The sequence below is a fragment of the Anguilla rostrata genome, chromosome 12 (assembly GCF_018555375.3).
Source record: "Anguilla rostrata isolate EN2019 chromosome 12, ASM1855537v3, whole genome shotgun sequence".
NCBI lineage: Eukaryota > Metazoa > Chordata > Actinopteri > Anguilliformes > Anguillidae > Anguilla > Anguilla rostrata.
The window spans coordinates 29,633,074-29,654,893 of record NC_057944.1 but is presented as its reverse complement, the minus strand read 5'-3'; the positions used below and the strand labels follow the sequence as shown (position 1 = coordinate 29,654,893).

The 21,820-nt window shown below is 44.4% G+C and overlaps 3 protein-coding genes across 5 annotated transcripts in view; all 3 read left to right on the top strand.

Annotated features, from left to right (window-relative positions):
• The first annotated feature begins 1,499 nt into the window (after positions 1 to 1,499).
• On the top strand, positions 1,500 to 3,432 carry LOC135236199 (apolipoprotein A-I-2-like). Its single transcript, XM_064302434.1, has 2 exons — positions 1,500 to 1,680; positions 2,376 to 3,432. The coding sequence occupies exons 1-2, from the start codon at positions 1,604 to 1,606 to the stop codon at positions 2,968 to 2,970; spliced, it is 672 nt and encodes a 223-aa protein (XP_064158504.1). The 5' UTR covers positions 1,500 to 1,603; the 3' UTR covers positions 2,971 to 3,432.
• Positions 3,433 to 4,185: 753 nt separating this feature from the next.
• LOC135235711 (T-box transcription factor TBX1) lies at positions 4,186 to 10,839 on the top strand. Its single transcript, XM_064301497.1, has 6 exons — positions 4,186 to 4,243; positions 7,984 to 8,155; positions 8,672 to 8,773; positions 9,661 to 9,832; positions 10,141 to 10,296; positions 10,768 to 10,839. The coding sequence occupies exons 1-6, from the start codon at positions 4,186 to 4,188 to the stop codon at positions 10,837 to 10,839; spliced, it is 732 nt and encodes a 243-aa protein (XP_064157567.1).
• A 2,438-nt stretch (positions 10,840 to 13,277) lies between these two features.
• bace1 (beta-secretase 1) overlaps positions 13,278 to 21,820 on the top strand; it is a 59,478-nt gene continuing 50,935 nt past the window's right edge. For 2 of the 3 annotated variants that reach the window (XR_010324735.1, XM_064303768.1), the window contains exons 1-3: positions 13,278 to 14,340; positions 19,039 to 19,127; positions 20,835 to 21,051. Coding sequence is in view for 2 of the 3 variants with exons in the window: in XM_064303768.1 (XP_064159838.1) it covers positions 14,038 to 14,340; positions 19,039 to 19,127; positions 20,835 to 21,051 (609 nt within the window). In the remaining variant the exon portion in view is untranslated. The remainder of the gene's footprint in view (positions 14,341 to 19,038; positions 19,128 to 20,834; positions 21,052 to 21,820) is intronic. The other variant, XM_064303769.1, reaches the window with a different exon arrangement.

The window sequence follows — 21,820 nt, the reverse complement described above, 5'->3', positions numbered from 1 at the left end:
GGGAACCAGGCTTTTGACAAAGAAGGGAAGGGAAAGCAGAGAGAAATGGAGAAGTATTGAGAGAGAGAGAGAGAGAGAGAGAGTGATAGTTAGCAAAGGCAAATGTGGGCCATTTCCTGATAACTTGGCAAAAGATTTGGTCTTTCTGTGTAAGCATTTCTTTGACTTTTTCCCTGCAGTGTTTTTTCCTAAGTTGCCTCTCTGTTCACTTGGAAGCTTTTTGTTATTTACACAGTTAATCTTTCCTCCATCTTTCCTCATCTCTCAAAGTCTTTCAGTAATCGTAATTGTTTCCATGTGCTTTTCTAAGAAGGAAGTGCATTTTAAACTACCTAAAATTCAACAAGTTCTAAGGTCAACATGCCGGTAAAAACAGAGATACTTAGGATGCTGTTTGCAATGCTATTGATATTGATATTGCGTTATTTAAACGGCTTTGCTGTTGGAACTTATTTGTTTTCATTGAGCTGGGCTCTCTGGCTTGAGTAAGGGTGGGAGAGAGAGAAAGCGAGAGAAATAGCAAGTGGAAGACGTCTAGAGTCAAAGCGAACCTGACGGCCGGTCACACGTCCTCAGTTAATTCCAAGAAGCGTGAGGCGGACGCGACCCCAGAGTCACCTCGACGTGGACGCTTATCTGAATTAGCGCCAGATCACCGGGGGCGCGGGGTTGAACTCGTCGTCCTCGGTGCTGCCGCGAGGGCGCGGCCAAAGTCCGCCTTCGCCGCGCTGGAGCCGCAGATTATCCGGGGATTGAAGATCGCGTAGCGGCGGAGGGGGTTGTGGGTTAATCTTATCACAGGCAGCGGGTGTAAAGGTACGGGTGGAGGTGCAAAGCCGCTTCTAATCCCTAATGGGATTTACAGGTTCTTTTAATAGGCTGCTGGGTCCCGGGTGAGTTGACTGAGGGGCTGTGTGGCATTGTTTGTTTATCTGGCCGGTGAGGATTTGTTTTAGTACTTTCTTCGGATGGGGGAACCGTCCAATCACTGCACATCTGCTGCTCATGAACCTCTAACACTATTTTAGCTTCAGCGCTGATGCCTTACGGCTGATGAGAAGTCCTCACCTGCCCGGTCAAGGCGATTTACATCCCCTTGTCTTTGAATTAAGGGATTATGAACTTTAAAATAAATGTGACACATTTGGAAATGTTTAAAATATGTGAGCCTGTCGATTATGTATGTTAAATATCTCTCTCTCTCTCTCTCTCTCTCTCTCTCTCTCTCTCTCTCTCTCTCTCTCTCTCTCTCTCTCTCTCTCTCTCTCTCTCTCTCACTCACTATTCTCTCTTCCTCCCCTCCCCTTTCGGCTCTCTCCCTCGGCTACTAACTGTCTCTCCCTGCATTTGTCTCTCATATTCTCACTTCTCAACTCCACCATGAAGTTTGTGGCTCTGAAACTACCACCATCCTCCTGCGGCCGGTTGCATTTATCTTACCCAGGAACACTGTTTGTTTCACTTTGTCTAAGAGTGCGGTCTACTGATCTCCCAAAGCCTGAGCCTTTCCTGATACTCTCTCCCAGGTTCCCAGGCACGGTTCCTGCAGGCTGATGCTCCTGCTCCCCCTTCCCAGCTGGAGCATGTAAGGGCAGCTGTGGGTATGTACTTGCAACAGGTGAAGGATACTGCACAGAAGGCTCTTGAACATCTGGATGAGACTGAGTACAAAGACTACAAGTAAGACACATGTTCCACTCGGTGATTCAAAAGTTTTCCCTCAAACCAATCCTCTCTGTAATCTCTTTTTAAATATATTTATATGATTTATATATTTATTTTATCAGCATTTAGCAGACACTTATACCCAGGGCAACCTACATAGCTTGCATTTTTAAATACAGTCAATTTATTAAGTTGGATATTTACTGGAGAGAACCATGTTGGTTCATTGGAAACTAACACCAAATTTATTCCATCAATTACACTGACCCAACATTACATTGCTCGGTCAGGACCACAGACCAGACCAGTAAAATAATTTGAAAACCGGACATTCCGTTCAAAAATTGGACATCCTGCAACCATATTTGCCCTGCGTTCTCTCATAACCTGCTCCGCTTTACCCTCTTTTGCCTTCAACCCAACTTCTCTTAATCCTACACTCTCAATTCATCAGCCCTCTCTATACACCACCCCTCAATCACTCCATCTCATTCCCCTCTGTCTCACTCTCAAAATCAAACCCAGATTGGCTTCACTGCTATGATGACATTAGACATTGTACTGCCAAATAATACAAAGAGCATCAATATCTAAAACTTGAAAAATAATGTAAAAATATGCACATTTTTTTTAAATTGAAAAAAAAAGTATAGTAATATTTATAATAATTATAATTTCTTGTTTCTCTCTCATCTCCCCCTCTCTCTCAGACTGAAACTTTCCCAGAGCCTTGACAACATCCAGGGCTACATCCAGTCAGCCTCCGCGGCCCTCTCCCCCTACACCGATGCCTTCAGCGGCCAGTTCATGGAGCTCACCAAGGACATGCGGGATAAGATCCAGGCTGATGTGGATCAGCTGAAGAAGGACCTGGAGCCCAAGCAGGCCGAGCTGAAGGAGGTGGTGCAGAAGCACCTGGACGAGTACCGTGCGAAGCTGGAGCCCCTGGTGAAGGAGTACACGGAGAAGCACAAGAAGGAGATGGAGGAGCTGAGGACCAAGCTGGAGCCCGTGGTGGAGGAGCTCCGTGTCAAGATCCAGACCAACGTGGAGGAGACCAAGTCCAAGCTGATGCCCATTGTGGAGGCCATCCGTGCTAAGTTGACCGAGCGCCTGGAGGAGCTGAAGACGCTGGCTGAACCCTACGTCCAAGAGTACAAGGACCACTTGAGCGAAGCCCTGACTGATGTCAAGGACAAGGTTCAGGGGGAGGATCTGCAAAGCAAGCTCAAGCCCTACGCCGAGGAGCTGAAGACCAAGCTTATGGCTATATGGGAGTCCCTCAGCCAACCCAAAGCGTCCTAGACTCCCTCTCCTCAACTTCACCCCCACCCACCCCACCCTCGGCCAGCTCAATTATTCCGCTCACTGACACTTGCACTATCTCACACGAAAAATCGGAAAAAAACATGGCACCCTGCCCACCCCCTGACATCGACAGAGGTGCACATTGTGTCGAAGCAGTAAGACTCTGTATTTTTTATTCCAGCTAACACAAACACAGACACGACACTTGAACACCACACGCTGTACTGTGGTCCAAATGTGACATCAGAAGTCTGACTACTGTGCGGTAGTTTGGAAAGCATGTGCATTCGCTAACGTGTGTTTGGTGACTCTGCGTCCAGGTTGTCCTGTTGCTTTTGGAAGGAAACTCTGTGTTGTCGAGCCTCCCCCCCGAGACACACACACATCAATCCATTTCCAAGTTTCCTAACCCTCCGCATAGAACATTTTAACAATAAAATTGTCTATTTCCTACCCACATTTCTCTGCTCTGTGTTTTATTCATCATGAATAATAAGTCATTCAATTAATGTCACATGGCCTGCCATCGAACCTGATGTTGCTCTTTTTTCCAAGTGTAATGAAATGTTGAATTTATGAAAACAATGGTCTACATCTACTCCACAAGGTTTGTTCCACATACAACTATGGCCTATTGAGTAAAAGCTAAACACTAAGAAGGTATGATGTGTCCAGCACAAGGATTAGTTTAGATTAAATTCTATAATTTAGATCCAATACATTTTATGACAAAAACCATTGTTATATATAAGGCCTTGTTGATAACATTTTTTAAAAAATCTAAATGCACTGCAATATGTTATTATAACATACACAGAGTTGCTATAGGAAGCTACAATAAACATCTGTACTGCATTTACCCATGGTATTTTGCTAGCATTGCTATGGCAATACCAAAAAAAGAAACTGTTCTGGGTTATAGCCTTCCATTGGTGTGCAGTGCTACAGATAAACATCATTAAAAAGTTTGGATTCTGCTGACAATCACTGGGGCATTTGAATAATTTGAAAACAACCTCAAGATTAAAGAGGACAATATCCTGTGATAGGAGGTATGGATATCGGCAGAGCGGGGCCAGGGAGACAGGAAGAGACAGGGGCAAATGTGTTTGAGTATTAGCTGCACTGAGGTGATTAATGAGAGAATTTGCAGGGTTTGTCAGAGTATCGACAGGTCGTGGCATCATGGAGTTTCATTAGAAAGGATGGGAGATGGATGGGGTGCTGGAGTACCCCCAGGCTGCGCCCCATCAACACTGTCCCATCAAAGGTGGTCCCATGAGCTGCCAGAAGCAGTGGTGCCCCATATACATAAATAATACACAGAATCAACAGTCAGAAGTAGTATCAACTACACAAACTACACATTGTGCAATAAGTCACACTCTGTTACTAGTCATAAAAGGATCATCAGTTCATTTACACACACTTTTTCACGCAGACAGTAGTCAATGTGTGGAATAGCCCATCAGGTAGAGGCAGAAACTCTGGGTTTTCAAGACCAGGCTTGGTACAGTATTAGATACTATCTAGTCTGCAGGTAATCAGAGAACCAGGTACAATTTAGTTAGGAATGGCTAGCATTGTTGGGCTAAATTGCCTGTCCTCCACATTATGCTCTTATGTTAACACTCAGAACCTCAAATATAGCACTACAGGGTTTGCATTTGTCAGCGTGTAGTCCTGAGTGAGATAATTATTAGTCTCATCCACATATTATGAAAGAAAGTGAGATTCTTAGTCACCACAAAGCACAGATGGACAGGCAGACTGACAGACAGACCCACACTGCTAATGCCTCTTTCAACCCCGTCAAAATTCATTTCCGTTTATCCTCCTTGTCCTTCTGCCCGTTTCTTGCCTCCTCCCCATCTCTCTCCATCATTCTCACTGAGACAGGTGGATATGAATGGATCCATCTTCCCTGCTCGAGAGACCTGTCTCACTTGTTGGTGTGCTGGACGCTGGGGGTGAGGTATTCGGGGATTGATTAAGGGGGAGAGGGTGCCGTTTCTCTGGACCGGTCCTTCCACCGCAGGCGTTCTTCGGACACAAAGCACACAGGTCAAAGGTGAAATCTGTGCCATCGCTGCAGCGTCTATGAAGTCTTAGGGAACAGAGGCACAGATTGAAACTGCTCACTTGATGCAGTGATTTGTTTCCAAAACCCAATTAGCAGAGTGTTGAATGGTGGTGAAATGAGTCAGCCTAGAGATTAATCGCAAGCTGGATAATTCGCCGCAAAGTTCCTTGTTAATTTTATCACGCTCTGAAGTGTAAGTTTTTTTAATTACTTAATTTATCACCAGAAAAAAAAAAGAAACACAAGATATAAATAAACCTTAAATATTTATCAACTTTCAAAACATCAGCAAGCATCAGCTGCTCTGCCATAAGCGAGCCCCTCATTTAAATATGAGGGGCAGTTGTCTTTTGTGTTATTAAATACAAACCACAGTCCATCTCTGTATGATGATTTGTGATTTCCTGATTTGAGAGTCATGTAGAGTGAAGCTGTACCATTTTTATACGATTGTCAGCAGAATACTGAACTTTTTTTTGATTCACTTTGGTCACAATTGTGAGGCAAAATGGTAACGGTTCTTTGTCAGATTTCAAATCGCATTCCTCCCCCAACACCCCACCCCACCCTCAAAAAAAATTTCATTGGAAGTAGTACACGGAAATGGATATCCATTTCTGTGAATGTAGAGCTGTTATTGATGAGTTTTAGCTTAACTAGTATTCGTAGTCTCTAGTGTATCAAATGTATATATATATATATATATATATCGCTGCCCTCTGATAATAGTTTCTCTGAAATAATGCTTCACACTTTTTTTGCGGTTGTCTGTATTTTTAAAATGTATTTCTTAATGCTTAATGGATCCAGTTCCACCTTGAAGCTGTAAAAACTGAAAGTCACACGTTTGTAAGTGTTGATGATTATTGTGTGCCAGGAGAAGTGTCAGTATTTGGGGGTGGGGGTAGGGGTGGGCGGGCGTGCGTAGAGGGTCCCGCGGGTGTCTCTGTCTCTATAAAGCCTCCGGTTCTCTCGCCCTCCCTTCCATTTTTGGGACAGCCTACTTCTGGGGGACCAGCCTGGACATCACCTGGTGATGCTGTGCACGGGACCGCGACCGGGACCAGGACTGCGACTGCGACCACAGGCACGGACCGCGGGGTTCAGGTGACCCAGCTCCGCTGGACACACCCGCGCGGGCATTGCTGTCGACACCTTCCTGCTCGGCCACACAGGAGCATTAGCTTCAATGGGCAGGAGCGCAAACGCGCACAAACACGCATACACCCTGCAGAGAAGACATAAGGGATAGACAGAGAGAGACAGACTGACTGACAGACTGAGTGAAGCAGAGAAGGAGAGAGAGAGAGCGATACGAAGAGAGAGAGAGAGAGAGAGAGAGATGCTGAGAGACCTATTCAGACCTTGTTCAGGTATCTTTGCACAGGTATCCGACACACAAAAAGACGGGTGTTAGGATTTACACCGACAGGCAAAGTAACACACGAGGTACAGGAAACAACTGGACTGAGCTCAGCTGTAGCAGACAGACTGACTGACTGACAGATAGACAAACAGAAGGGCACACAAGCACAAAGACCTATATCAGAGGAAACCAGAGATAGGGACAGACAGACAGCAAGGCAGAGAGAGACAGACAGATGCACAGAGAGAACCACCATAACGGCTTGGAACTGGGGGACAGAAAGGCGAACGGCTGGACAGAGAGACCGAGCCTGCCCATCGCCAGCACAGTCCTGGAGTGCCAACTCGATCTCACTGCCATTCAAATGGAGGGTAATATGACCGTTTTCTTCATCCGTTCTTATCTTAATTAGCTACCCAAGTGCTTGATTGATTAATCAAATTAATGAACAGAATTGTGCATGATTTCTCCGTTACTTTGTCCTGTATGCATCTCATCTGTCTGTCATTCTTGTCTAGTGTTGGTGGCTTGTGTCTGTCTGTTTCCTCTGACTATTTTTTTTCTATTTATCAGCGCAATAAGTTATTTTATGCTGTGCTGATAAAGAAACCTGAACCTAATGGAATAAGAATTCAAAATAATGCACATCAGATTGTTGTCCAAATTCATGTATATTGATTTACTGAAAATAAACAGCTACATAAAAGTGTTGCCCATATGGATGTTGCAATCTGTTGCCAATACATCCTGCTGAGACCCGGAGATTAATTGTTGTCCCCGGTACCTGTAGAAGGACAGGAGTCTCTGGTTTTAAGGACTCAAGTGTAAATAGTGTAAATATATATATATATATATATATATATAGTGGATAATATTTTCACTGCCTGTTTTCATGATCCAAGACACTTGAATTATGTCAATAAAATTTTTAAATACTTAAACTTTCTATCTGCCAGATCTCAGAAGAACACGTGCATATATATATTTATTTCTTCCAATATTTTGTGCAAGCCCCTGTACTGTCACCTAGCTTATCTTCTTTCCTCCCCTGATCGCTTGCCTCTATCTCCGTCCCACTTCCCTCCTCTCCTTTACTCTTCTCTTTCTCCCCCTTCTCTCCATATAAAATTCTTCTTTCCTCCCTGGCTATAGTTTTCACGCATCATCTTATCTCACTGGTATTAGAACTGAAACGCACCTCTGAGGACCAACCTGATGATGAATGTAGCACGCGTTTGAATGATAGCTACTGTTTTAGCTTTGCATTTTTCAAAAACACATTTAGAATAAGCAGGCAAAATAGTTGTAATCCTGAATGGAATGTGTTCTCCCCAACATGGTCTACAATTAGCCCACCATCCACCAAAACCCCACCCACCCCCAATTCACCCCCGGGTCTCCCCTGTAGTCCACAAAATCCCACAAATTTGGGTTTTGAAAACGTTAGGGCTATTGTGAAAGAGGCTGACAGGGCATGTTCAACATTTTCTTATCACAAACAAAACCTGAATGCTTGTCAGTTCTGTACCTAATTGCACTCACCTCCTTAAATCTCTCCCAGTACCCCCAGCCTCCCTGGGGGGCCCCTTGGCCCTGTCCTGCTGCATGGAGGGGGGTGGCAGGTGCATCAAGGCCCCCCAGGTTACTGGAGTCAAAGTTCAGCTGGAGATGGCCATGCTGTGGCGGCAGTTTGACCAGCTGGGTACGGAGATGATCGTCACCAAAGCCGGGAGGTAAGGGCAGGGAATGCTCGTGCACGTGAGCATGCGCATGCATGAAGGAGTTCAGGCACGTGCGCAGGCACACGTGCACGCTCATGCGACGTAAAGAAAAAAGAGCGGAAGCGATCGCACTGTACTATGCAGGGATATGTAACGTACAGTGACAAACATATGCACGCATGCACCCACACACTTGCACTCTGTCTCTTTCCATTCAAATCAATAATGATTTATTGACATGAATATGCACAACAATTCTGCCAAAGCAGAATACTGAAACACGACACAAGACATCAGTACAACTGCAATATAAATTAAATAATAAAAAATGTAAATAGGAAACAACAATAAATAATGAAAAGGGAGATACACAGGCAAGTTAAATTATAATAATTATAATTATTATATAATTATCTCTGTCTCTTCCTATTCTCTGTCCCTCTCTCTCTCTCTCTCTCTCTCTCTCTCTCTCCATCAATCTCTCCCCCGCTGGCTTGTTCTCGCCCCACTGTGCTCTCTGGATGGCAGGAGGATGTTCCCCACATTCCAGGTACAGATTTCGGGAATGGACCCCATGGCAGAGTATGTCCTGCTGATGGACTTTATCCCTGTGGATGACAAACGATACAGGTGAGGAACACTGGCTCTAACAATTAAGGACACAGGCATGTGGAACCATATTACAGCCTCAGCCTGTTTTACTATAATGCCTGCTCTTCATCTCAGATAATGTTCAGTAAATGTTCAGAAAATCACATTTAAATGTCGTTTCATGATGTGCTGATCAGGGACAAAGCAGAATTGAATTATATAACTCTACCTACCTGCTCTGTAGTTTCCCCCATTCATCTGCCTGACTGGGAAGATAAAAATGTCTCCGTCTTTAAACGAGTATCTAATTATTGGAATAATCAACCATAAAATCATAAATGTATATTTGATTTCTGCAAATATCCTTGTGGCTTAAAAGTGAGACAATTGAATATTCTTCGCAACAATGTTTAGTCAGGTAAAGCACAAAACTAAAAATGCATTACCAGTCCCACCACTAGTTAGCAAGTCACTTAGTAGACATAACTCACACATGACTGCGTACCTGTCCAACGTGCTGTATCATTTACTAAGATGTCCAGTTATTTTTGACATACTGTAATGTGGCTACAAGAGGGCCAGTCATTCCACAATACACAATTAGAAATGTCTAATTAAGAACAACTTGCGGCTTATTACAATCTAGAGGCTACAGATGCAGCTGGATGGAAAACCATCATGCACAGCAGGCCCCAAGACTTAGTTTGAGAACCCCAAGTACAATGATTTACTATAGCAAGCAATCCTTTAAGAGCGTAGTGTGTAATAATGTATGACTATAACAGCAATTATTCATTCATCGTAACGCTTTAATGAAGACACCAGCAAACTGTGCAGGAGGGGGTTAGGGGTTCGTCAAGGGCCAATATTGGGAACCAAATATAAACTGGTCCAATCTCTCCGATCTGCTTCTCTTTCCTGGTCAGGTACGCCTTCCACAGCTCGTCCTGGCTGGTGGCAGGGCGGGCAGATGCGGCAGCCCCTGGGAGGGTGCACTTCCACCCCGACTCCCCAGCACGCGGTGCACAGTGGATGAAGCAGACCGTCTCCTTCGATCGGCTCAAACTCACCAACAACCTGCTGGACGACAATGGACATGTCAGTGCCACACTCATTAAAACAGACACACTGTACATACACACACACAAACACGTGTGCACATACCATCTCTGAAGCATTGACATGGCTCGTATGCACTGACATCTCATCTGTGTGACATCTCATCTGTTTTTACATCACTATTTTTTAAATGCTGGTTCCCCCTTTTTCTTTTTCTTCGTGTGTTTGCGTGTATGTGCGTACATGTGCATGTGTGTGCATGGGTGTGCTTGTGTGTGTGCACGTGCATATGTGTGTGTGTGTGTGTGTGTGTGCGCATAAGCACATGTTTATGTGTGTTTGCTCAGATCATCCTGAACTCCATGCACCGGTACCAGCCGCGTTTCCACGTGGTGTTTGTGGACCCGCGCCGGGACAGCCAGCGCTACGCCCACCACAACTTCACCACCTTCTTCTTCCCTGAGACCCGCTTCACTGCCGTCACTGCGTACCAGAACCACAGGGTAACCGTCCGCACCTGTGCTCTGCACATTTCCTTCCGTCTCTCTGTCTTAAACCTCTGCCCAGCACGTCACTCTGTGTCCCTCAGCCACAGGGAAATCACTCGAAATGCAGTCTGTGTATTTTCATCTTTGTCTCTGGAGCAGTTCAATACTGTTCAGTTGAGTTCAATCCAAAAGAGCTCCACTTATAAGGCCATAAATAGGATTGTGCTACCAAAGCATTTTAAAAACAAACAAAAAATGACAGGACACATAAGTTTAAAAGCTAATATTATTGACCCTTTTTTGGCTTTATGCCAGTACTGCACGTTAATGGTCCACTTACAGCAATGTTTTTCTGTCAGTCTCTTCCACTGTGTCTACCCTACCCAACTGCTATCTCTATGCCCCACCCCCCTTACCAAATTACTGCCCTCTCTGTCCCCTCTTTACCCAACCACTGCCCTTTCTTTCACCTCTTCCCTTAATCAGATCACCCAGCTGAAGATTGCCAGTAACCCCTTCGCGAAAGGCTTCCGGACACCAGGCCCAGATGACTGGTAGGGAAATGACCATGTTTATTCTCTCTCTCTCTCTCTCTCTCTCTCTCTGTACATATTATTTTTTTCGGTTTATATATAAAGAATGCATATGAAGTATATGTTTAAAAAACAGCTCTCTCATTATGCAATTATAAGTCCATGCCACTTTCACACACAACAGATCATCTATAAAAATATTTGACCTCTCGTCCTATAGGTCTAAAGTGAACCACTTAGATATTGTGATACCACAACCCCATATTTCCCTTATCAGGGCCTCTTATCATTCCCTCAGCCACGATGAACTGCAATTAGTTTTATTTTTGCACTCTGCAGCGTAATATCATGCAGTTACAGAAGCCTTCTGTTCAAACTGGCAAATTAACAATACGGTTATAAAATGAAATGATAAATATTAACAACTTTCAAAATGGTATCCAGGCGACCTTGGCGTTTTTTATCGTTGAGGTCAACAAAACCTTTAACACAGCGAACATGAACTACAGCTGCAGTTAGATAAAGTATCAAGATCAACTCTAACACGTACTGTATGTCAGCACATTTTCTTGCGCGGCGAGTTGCTTTATTAGCAGTTAGCACTCTGCCAAACCGTTTCGGGTGTTCCGTGTAACGTTTTGTAATTTGTCAAATCTGTTGCTGTCCCGGTGATGCGCAACGCTGCGTCGTCAGGGCGTGCGGCGGCAGGTCTCTCCCTCTTGCCGTCCCTGTCTGTCGGCCCCGCGCGGGGAAACGCGAGCTCAGCGACGCCGAGGAACAGCAGCAGCAGAAAAGGCAGCTTTCAAGTGAGCGACACACCCACAGACGGAAGGCCGAGATGCGAAATACATGATACAATGAAAATGACAATAATGGTACAAGAATAATTTTCATAGTGATATGAGGAGGAGGAGGAGGAGGAGGAGGTGGGGGAGGAGGAGGAAGATAATCAGTATTTGTATTGTCATCACAATAACAACCACTTTTTAAAAAACAATGCTCCTAGCCTACAGATACATATAGACAGTAAAAACATATATTGTGGTACAACTGGAGGATATCGATTCAGTTTCAATCAATTTCATTTTAACACATTTTCACTATTCACACCAAGGTGTACCAGGACAATGAATGGTGAACCATAATTATCAGTTATCATAAATCAAGGCACAGTTTAATCAGTTACATACAGATTACTTAAAAGCAATTCCATGGCTTCAATTTGAAAGCTATTGTAAATTCATTTGTACCAATGACTAATTTTACAGCATTTCACATCCAGGGATATGAATATGCACCGAGCTCTGTGTGCCAGATGCATATCAGGTTGCCGGTTTGCAGTCAACATTTCCTTTCCTAGAAGGATGGGGAGTTTGAGGTAGTCCTAGAACACATTTAGCTTGGATAATTGATTCATTGGCTGAGATTTAATTTACTTTCTCTCCCTCTCTGCTATCAACTACATCTCTGTCTTTCATACCACTCTTTTCTCTACCCCTCATTTTCTCTCCCCCTGGATACCTCTCCCTCTCTTTTTCCCCTTTTGTTCTTTCTCTCTCTTTTCTCTCGCTGCAGACCTGTCCCTCCAGGCTATGACAGAGGCTGCTTCCTCCACCTTGCCACTCCCACTTCCCCCTTTATACAAGGAGACTGGACCCACCTGCCTCACATACCCCCCTACGAGCTGCACATATTGAGTTGGCCCGCCCTTGTAGTGATAGGACGGGCTGCACCATTCAGTGGAGTCACAGGGGGAAGTGCAATGATGGATTTTCTTCCAGTCCTCAATTTCCTCCCCTGTTAAGCCCATGTAAGAGGTGAAGAAAGTCAGAAGAAGAAAGCTTGGCTGAGGCTACAAGACGTCTTCCCTCCTGGCTCTCCCTTTTTCATATTCTTTATGCATCCTTCTGATCCCCCTCATTCCTCAGAGAGAATATGATTCAAGTAGTTTGTTGTCTCAAAGGACATGCTTCTGTCTTTCTTGTCCATTCTGAAGCTCTACTTGGTAAATTATGTTATGCTCTGCTATTTATTTTGTGAATTAAATAAAACAGTTTTTGTGTACCTCCTGATATAGTGTACTCTAATCCCTTCACTTATACAGTATGGAATTTTTGGTCCCTGCCGGTAAATCAAGCCTGTAATCTCCTAACTGAAAACAATTATCTGGCACAATGCACAGTATTATATATAATTAGCCTACTCAACAGATTGTACTCAAAAAAGGACTTGATCGTGCAACAAAAGTATTACAAAAAGTCAACATTTTATTCGTATATCATCATATTACATTTGTCTCGATTGTTATTAAGCATAACAAAAGATAAACGTTAAAAAAAATGTTGCCCTCTCACCTGGGGTATTTTTAGAGAATGGCGGCTCAAAAAAAAAAGAAAAAACTACGAGACCCATAATGCTCCAGGCGCAAAGAGCTCGTGCCCAGAGATATTCAAGGGATGCTCAGATTTGGAGGGGGATGCGAGAGAAGCGGGGGAGGCAGGGAAGGAGGAAGGTTGCGAAGGATGTGTGTAGCGAACCAGAGATGCAGATTATGGTGGACAGTGGGGCCGAGGACTGATAATGTGACTGGACGATGACAGCGAGGGCAGCCGAACAGAGATTCGAGGATTTGAGCTTTATGGTTCATGGGGACCTTTAAAGAACATTCGCATCATTTCTCACATTTTTTAATGTTGACATAACATCTTTATTTCATCCGCGCGGGATTGACAATGACATGTTGTATTCATCCGCGTCATTTTAACACAAACATCGATGTTTTCTTCAGTTATTTTTCTCTTTGGCTCTCCCTTTTTTAATGCTTTCGTTATTAGAACTACCATAGCATGTAGCCTGTTTTTGCGTTCAACTCCCGAAGAGCCGAACAAGGTGCAATAGGAAGTGAATGTGTTGGATGCGGTGATTTAAAAAAACCTTCGATTCAAGACAGCAGCTTTGGAAAATTTAATTGAGCACGGAAATTAAAATGGTAAGGAGAATATTACATCCGCTTATTCGGTCTCGGAGTCTATTGTGCGATTAAGAAAGAACGAAAACTGTTGACCTAAAAGCGATCAAATAACTGAAAATTATTACTCGCGCACCTAGACGTTGGTCGTTGTGAGTTTTAAGAGCTATGCTGCATTAATTTTTACGCCACCCAACGCACAAGGATAGTTGCAGCGTATAAAAATACAGTTGCAGAGCAGATAGCTATTCTAAAATGGAGGCATCGTGTGTTCGCTGGTTGGTGTTCTTTTGGACAGTCGCCGGCCTGTTCTTGGACACGAGCTCCGGCTCCCATTCCGACGATCCGAACCTCTCCGGCCACCTCTCCATCCGCGTTCCCCTGCGGCAAGGCCTCCCCTCCGACCCACCGCCAGTGCCGCGGAAGCCCACCCGCAGGGCGTCTAGGAAACGCAGAGGAGCCCTGGGCATTAATTTCGTGGACATGATTGACAATCTCCGTGGGAAGTCCGGACAGGGCTACTACGTGGAGATGGCCGTGGGCACCCCGCCGCAGAAGGTAGGCTAGTGTCCTCGTCCGCGTGTGCGCTGTGACACTGTGGTCCTGTGCATTGCTGTACCCGCACTGACAGATGCGGACACACCTGTAAACAACACAGGGCATTGTAGATGAGACACTCAACAAAACGTGACTTCACGGAATATGCTGCCAGGCGACTTGTTGATCCTTTAATAGCACGTGTGACTTTGCCGCATTTGTGTCCCATAGATTGCCCCTTCAAAATATCTAGCCCGACTCAGCTGACACACGTGCATGCTGGTCTCATTGAAAACCAGTAACGCAATGTGATGAAATCGCACATGGACGGAGACGGGATGGTTATGTTTAAAATAATTCATTTAGTTTTGATACCAGTAATATTTAAGATATCGACTAGCATATATAGCACCCGAAAAAGCATGTCAGCTCCTTATATTTAGAATATAAGTGATTGCATCTGTAATGTTTAACAAACAAGCAAACACTTGGTCATTTTGGACCAAAATCCTCATCATACCACACATATTTGGAGCGATTGCGTGTGAACGTGTAATGAATAAACTGTAAACGCTATCTAATAATAAAAATACCACAGTATTATTTATTATTAGTTATTAATATTAATATTAAATTAACACAAAAGTAACATTGATGCTACAATTTTAAATTTTAGGTAAATTCCTTTCCCTGAGTGTCTCTATGTTTATGGATTGCTTAATTATTTTGGGCATTATTTAATGAACAGTTTTACAGAGATGGATGTGTGTGTGTATGTTTTTGTGCATATCAGTGTGTGTGTTTGTTTGTGTATTTGTGCGTGTGTGTGTGTTTGTGCATGTCAATGTGTGTGTTTGTTGTGTATTTGTGCGTGTGTGTGTGTGTGTGTGTTGTGTTTGTGTTTTTGTGCATGAGTGTGTGTGTGTGTGTTTGCTGTGTTTTTGAGCGTGTGCGTGTGCATGTGATGAATAAAAGAGCTGATTGTGTAGAAACTTGTTTCTGCCGTCCCCGGCGATGGGACCTGGGCAGAGACTGGCACTGGAAGGGCTGTAGCTTGATGCAGTGTACCCTGGGAGTCTCCCACAATGCACTGTGGGCCGTGTTACCTGACTTCTGATGTCTTTGACTCATTAAAATCATAAACCATTGTCTTGGAAACAAGAAAAAAAAAACGAAAGCTATCACTGCTTGTGTAGACTACCTAAGATAATTAGAATGATGAACTGCTCAGTACGGGGATAGAGTGTGTTTGGCTGTATTTTAAGGATAAACTCCTTTTATTTTGGAAAGAAAGAGAGAAGAAAAGCATCTATAGAGAACAAATGGAGGGAAAATCCAATGATTCTGGCAAAGGGGTTTTTTATACCAAATAGCCTATTTTAAGTATTTTAACAAAATTTCTAATTTAGTCTGATGACATGGTTTTAGTAAGAACAGCGTTCTTTGATTAGACAAAGAACTATTTAATTAATTCTCTTTGACTGGGTGAATGTTGTCCTGTAACAAACTTTAAAAAAGAATATGCAATATTTTTTTATGTAAATGATTTTTTATGTGTTCATTTTTTAGCTTACTGTGCTAGTTTTTTTTCCCGGTAGAGTGGCAAAATTTGCGAAGCCAGCAGATGCAACTTTTTTCCTGTAACAGGGGCGGAGGTGATCGCAGGGGGTCAGAGAGGAAACGTTACTTTTTGCACATTCCTGCAGAGGCGCGCATGTGGCAGGATACAGCCAACCGTCCCAAACGGGGATAGGAAGGAAGCTAGAGAGACGGATCAATCAGGAGTCTGCTTATTCCACAGAAATACTCAGGAGAGAAGGGAGTGTCGCTTGAGTGTCAGAGTGGGGTGGGCATCGTGGGGCATCATGAAGAGCTTTGCCTTGCAAGCAAATGTCAGTCCATTTATTAGTTTGGCTGTTGCTGGAATTTTACAGTCCATCTTGGCTGCTTAGAAATGAAGATCAATTGAATGACCAACCTGGCATGTTGGCAGCCCTCAGAGTAGACTTTTCAAAAAAGGACAGATCCAGTTGTGGGAGATGAAGTGAACAAGTGCTCAAAGTGGCAGACATTTTATTTGATAGTAAACGTATATTATATCAGGAGGGAATTGTGATACTTTTAGGGTGTGCGTCCTTTTGTCTGCTATGACTTTTTTTCTTTTCCTTCCTAGTTGTGTTTGTCCTGAATGCCCTTTCCTTTTCTCTCCCTCTCACCCCTCTTCCCCTGGGCTGTTCTCAAGTTGCCCCGTATTCTCTCTCTCTCTCTCTCAATATCAGATTGTGCTCACTCAGTAGTGTGAGTCTCTGGTGTCTAGCGATCTAACAGGAAGCTGATCAATAATACATTTGTCCTTTAAATACTTCAGTGTGCTTCCAGGAGCTTCAAGGGCTAGTACTGGAACCAACTTACACGCACACGCACACCCGTGCACACGCACACACACACAAACACAAACATATACACGACACATACACCCAGAGACATGTACATGGGCATAAACTCATGTACACATGGACACAGCAACACCGTTTTAATGAATCTTTTAGTTATTGACCCCCCTTCCCGCTTTACTTCAAATGTTTCACAATTTCTCTCTCCTGCTGTCCTTTTACATGACTAAATTCTCATTCTTTCCCTTATTCCTCCCATCTTCAAGTTCTCTGCTTCCCCTTTCTGCCAAATGCATTATTTGTTTTGTTTATTTGGTCCAGAGCAGCTCGGTGCTTGGCTGTAGAAGCAGCTCATTAGATAAACATGACACAATAGCGCATGCAAAGAAAACCCCACCAAGTACTGAATGGAGGCTTTGTGTGTGGAGCAGTCTGTATGGTTCAAATGCAGTTTGCTTAGCTGGAGTACAAACCTCAGGTTTAACCTCCTAAATCAGAGAACTACATGACAGCCATCTAAATCTATGAAATTAGGATTAGCTGTTCCAGGTGCAATGCAGTTTTGTGGTCTAGTGGAGTTACGGCCGGCTCGCAGGGCCGCAACAACAGAGTTCAAAGCACCAAAAACAAGACAGAAACTTGTCTAAAAGCACAAACTCAGACATTTATTAATCTAAATTACAAACTAAGGCACAAACCAAAACACACAAAGTTCACAAAACACAATCTCCACACAAAACAAACCACCAACCACAAAAGAAACCTGAAAGAAGGTCTCAAAGAAAGAATCTCTACACGGACACAAAAGCCCCAAAAGAAAATCATCTTCTTCTTCTTTGGTGTTTTACAGCAGTGAGCATCCTTTTTAGTTGCATTTCCGCCTCCTTCTGGATCTAACCATGTATTGCAGTCTGGATCTCTTATATCCTTTTGCTTATTCCAGTTGCCCTCAATAAACTAAATATCTCCTTTCCCTCCACCATGTTCACTCCTAGTCTCTGTAATACTGTAAACATTACCCTTCTTTCTTGCTCATACTTCCTGCATTCAATCAGGACATGCTCCACTGTTTCTAATTCCTGGCACTGATCGCAATAGCCAGTTGGATGTTTTCCTATAATAAATAGTGTGCTATTCAAGTTGCTGTGACCAATTCTTAATCTACTTATGATTACTTGCTCTGTTCTATCGGTTCCACTGTTTCTTGCCAAAAAGAAAATCTCCCATACTACTTGGCTTATATTGGGCCACAGGCAGGTGGAGGCAATCAGGCAATTAGGTAATTAAGCAACTACCTCCACCTGCACTACCCAGGCAAGCAGAGGCAGGGGATGGAACAAGGGGTGTAAACCTTTGGTTTGAACTTCAGCTAAGCACGCTGCAGTTGACCCTTGTTTAATTGTTTATGTGTTTTGTCAGATACAGGGCCAATGTTTGTACTGTGGTGCCCTGCTATACTGACACATTCACCTGTGGAACCTTAGTCCTGCCTATGAACAGAGTTTGTACGGTTATATTACGTTTAGGTATTTAGTATACACTTTTATCCTGAGAGCTTTTCCTGGTTTACATTTATTCTGTACATACAGACCATTTACACAGTTGTGCATTCACTGAAGCCATTCAAGTGAACTACTGTGCTGAAGGGTACAGTAGCACACTGGTACTAAGGTACTAACTTGTGCTAACCCATGGTACTAAGGTAGTAACTGGTATTAGCCCCTGGTACTAAGGTACTAACTGGTATTAGCCCCTGGTACTAAGGGAGGACAGGGAGAACATAGAGGGGAGAACTGACTGGAGCCCAATCCTTGATTTTGTCTATTGGGATACATACAGTTTTTTTTCGATTTCAGCATCATAACATTTAAGTTTAAACAATATAATAATATTTCGCATTTGAAAAACATAATACTGTAAGTACACATATTCTGTCGGTCTTCAATTAAATGAACACACCGGTTTATCTTAGTAAAGTATTGCAGTTGCAACACAGCACAAATTTATGGTTGTGTCCGTACTCAAAACAGATGAAGTACAGTAGGACAGAGGAAATAGTCTCTTTTTGACCTCTGTTTTCATTTGTCAGTTTTTTACGGTTATACACAATAAGCTAATCAATTTGTCGTGCTGAGAGATTGTGATTATTTACATCCTTTTATAATATCATCACATCAAAAAATAATTTTATGGCAATTTTCACAAAATGAAATTGGGATAAAATAGTAATTTTGCTTTTGGACCACCAGGGGGGATCTTGCTGACCTAGAGGAACTACTGGTCTGTCATACTGTATAATGATGAGAGCATTTTATCTGTCACACAATTGAACATCCTGGTGGACACCGGCAGCAGCAACTTTGCCGTGGGAGCTGCCGCTCACCCTTTCCTTCGAAGATACTACCACCGCTCGCTGTGAGTAAGCACAGAGTAACCTGCTAGCAGTGTTGGGAGTAATTTTATTTTATTTAACCTTTATTTACCTAGCATATGTTCGCTGAGCACGGATGCTCTTTTGCAGCAACGCCTTGCTTCACACTCATACACATTTACACCTGGGAGCTGCCCAGTACAACCACAATCCTCTATTGTTGGCCACTGAGCAGCTCCACTGGAGGGAGAGAACATTTTTAGCCAATTAAATCAGGGGATGATTAGGTGGCAAGTTTTTTGCGAGAGCCGGATCTGGGATTTTAGCCAGGACACCGGGGAACCCCCTACTCTTTGCGATAAGTGCCATGGGATCTTTAATGACCACGTCTCATCCGAAAGATGAGTAAGCACAGAGTAACCTGCTAGCAGTGCTGTGAGTAAGCTCAGAGTAACCCACTAGCAGTGCTGTGAGTTAGCACAGAGTAACCCGCTAGCAGTGCTGTGAGTAAGCTCAGAGTAACCCGCTAGCAGTGCTGTGAGTAAGCTCAGAGTAACCCACTAGCAGTGCTGTGAGTAAGCTCAGAGTAACCCACTAGCAGTGCTGTGAGTTAGCGCAGTGTAACCCACTAGCAGTGCTGTGAGTAAGCTCAGAGTAACCCACTAGCAGTGCTGTGAGTTAGCACAGAGTAACCCGCTAGCAGTGCTGTGAGTAAGCTCAGAGTAACCCGCTAGCAGTGCTGTGAGTAAGCACAGAGTAACCCACTAGCAGTGCTGTGAGTTAGCACAGAGTAACCCGCTAGCAGTGCTGTGAGTAAGCTCAGAGTAACCCACTAGCAGTGCTGTGAGTTAGCACAGAGTAACCCACTAGCAGTGCTGTGAGTAAGGACAGAGTAACCCACTAGCAGTGCTGTGAGTTAGCACAGAGTAACCTGCTAGCAGTGCTGTGAGTAAGCTCAGAGTAACCCACTAGCAGTGCTGTGAGTTAGGACAGAGTAACCCACTAGCAGTGCTGTGAGTTAGCGCAGAGTAACCCACTAGCAATGCTGTGAGTTAGCGCAGTGTAACCCACTAGCAGTGCTGTGAGTAAGCTCAGAGTAACCCACTAGCAGTGCTGTGAGTAAGCTCAGAGTAACCCACTAGCAGTGCTGTGAGTTAGGACAGAGTAACCCACTAGCAGTGCTGTGAGTTAGGACAGAGTAACCCACTAGCAGTGCTGTGAGTTAGGACAGAGTAACCCACTAGCAGTGCTGTGAGTAAGCTCAGAGTAACCCACTAGCAGTGCTGTGAGTTAGCGCAGAGTAACCCACTAGCAGTGCTGTGAGTTAGGACAGAGTAACCCACTAGCAGTGCTGTGAGTTAGGACAGAGTAACCCGCTAGCAGTGCTGTGAGTTAGCACAGAGTAACCCACTAGCAGTGCTGTGAGTTAGCGCAGAGTAACCCACTAGCAGTGCTGTGAGTAAGCTCAGAGTAACCCACTAGCAATGCTGTGAGTTAGCACAGAGTAACCTGCTAGCAGTGCTGTGAGTAAGCTCAGAGTAACCCACTAGCAATGCTGTGAGTTAGCACAGAGTAACGCACTAGCAGTGTGCTCACTCAGCATTTGTTATAGTCTCTGCAGCTGGTTTACAGGGCTGTTGAGATCCTGGGCCTGAGGGTGCAGCAACCTCATGTCTTATCAAGGTTTGGAACTCACAACCGTCTGGTGTTGTTCTCAGTGATTTTTAACGTGGTTTTATTTTCTCCCGTAGCTCCAGCTCCTACCGGGACCTTGGCCGGAGCGTGTACGTGCCCTACACGCAGGGCCGCTGGGAGGGCGAGCTGGGCACCGACCTGGTCTCCGTGCCCCATGGCCCCAACGCGTCTCTGCGTGCCAACATCGCCGCCATCACCCAGTCCGACCGCTTCTTCATCAACGGCTCCAACTGGGAGGGCATCTTGGGCCTGGCCTACGCCGAGATCGCTCGGGTAAGGGGGGGGGGGAGGGGAGGGGTTGAAAGGGGAGTGGAGGGGCTGGTAAAGGTGGGGTAAGAGAAGGGTGAGACTGAGAGGGGAGGGGTAAAAGAGTGGAGGGGCTGAGAGGGGAAGGTCTAAGGAAGGGAGAGCTAGTGAGAGAGGAAGCAGGGGGGACAGAGAGCGGGGCTACAGTGTGCCATAGCAGCACCGTTTTCAGGTCAGGGCGTAGAAGAGGGCGGGATCAGGGTAGAATTTAGGGCGGGATCACCTGCTCCATGTATTTTATAGGCCTCTTAACACTGGGTGTCTGCAGTTTGCGTTCACTGTGCCCTTTCTCTATGATGCTTTAATTTTAGCTGACTGTTCACAGTCTCTTTGCTGATGGTGCCCAGTGATAATCAGCTTTTTTGGCTGTTATTCGGCTCACTCAGCCCACAGCCAAAATTCGGCCCGTATGCAGATTAAAGACTTCAATATTTATTGCAGGATACCTGCTACAGTATTGCTCCCCTAATACAAGCAGACAAGATGGGACTGATTTCTGAAGAATTAAGCCTTTATTGTGAATGGCAGAATCACGCAGACATTTATGAGAGCCAGGGACAGGTGTGCGTGCGCGCGCGTGTGTGTGTGTGTGTGTGGAAGCAGGCATGGTTAGCTACATAATAAATGGTGACTCTCGTATGTTAACTGGCACAGAAACGTATAAAGAGGGAAATATGCCCTGTGGGGTGTGTCTGACTCAGAGACTGTAAAAAATATGGACAGAGCTACTGTGACG

Excerpts from the sequence above, each read along its gene's own strand:
- LOC135236199 (XM_064302434.1), top strand. The coding sequence starts at position 1,604 with ATGTACTTGCAACAGGTGAAGGATACTGCACAGAAGGCTCTTGAACAT. Across the intron at positions 1,681-2,375 it reads ACTGAGTACAAAGACTACAA|ACTGAAACTTTCCCAGAGCC; the intron begins GTAAGACACATG and ends CCTCTCTCTCAG.
- LOC135235711 (XM_064301497.1), top strand. The coding sequence starts at position 4,186 with ATGGATGGGGTGCTGGAGTACCCCCAGGCTGCGCCCCATCAACACTGT. Across the intron at positions 8,156-8,671 it reads ATCGTCACCAAAGCCGGGAG|GAGGATGTTCCCCACATTCC; the intron begins GTAAGGGCAGGG and ends TCTGGATGGCAG. Across the intron at positions 8,774-9,660 it reads GTGGATGACAAACGATACAG|GTACGCCTTCCACAGCTCGT; the intron begins GTGAGGAACACT and ends TTTCCTGGTCAG.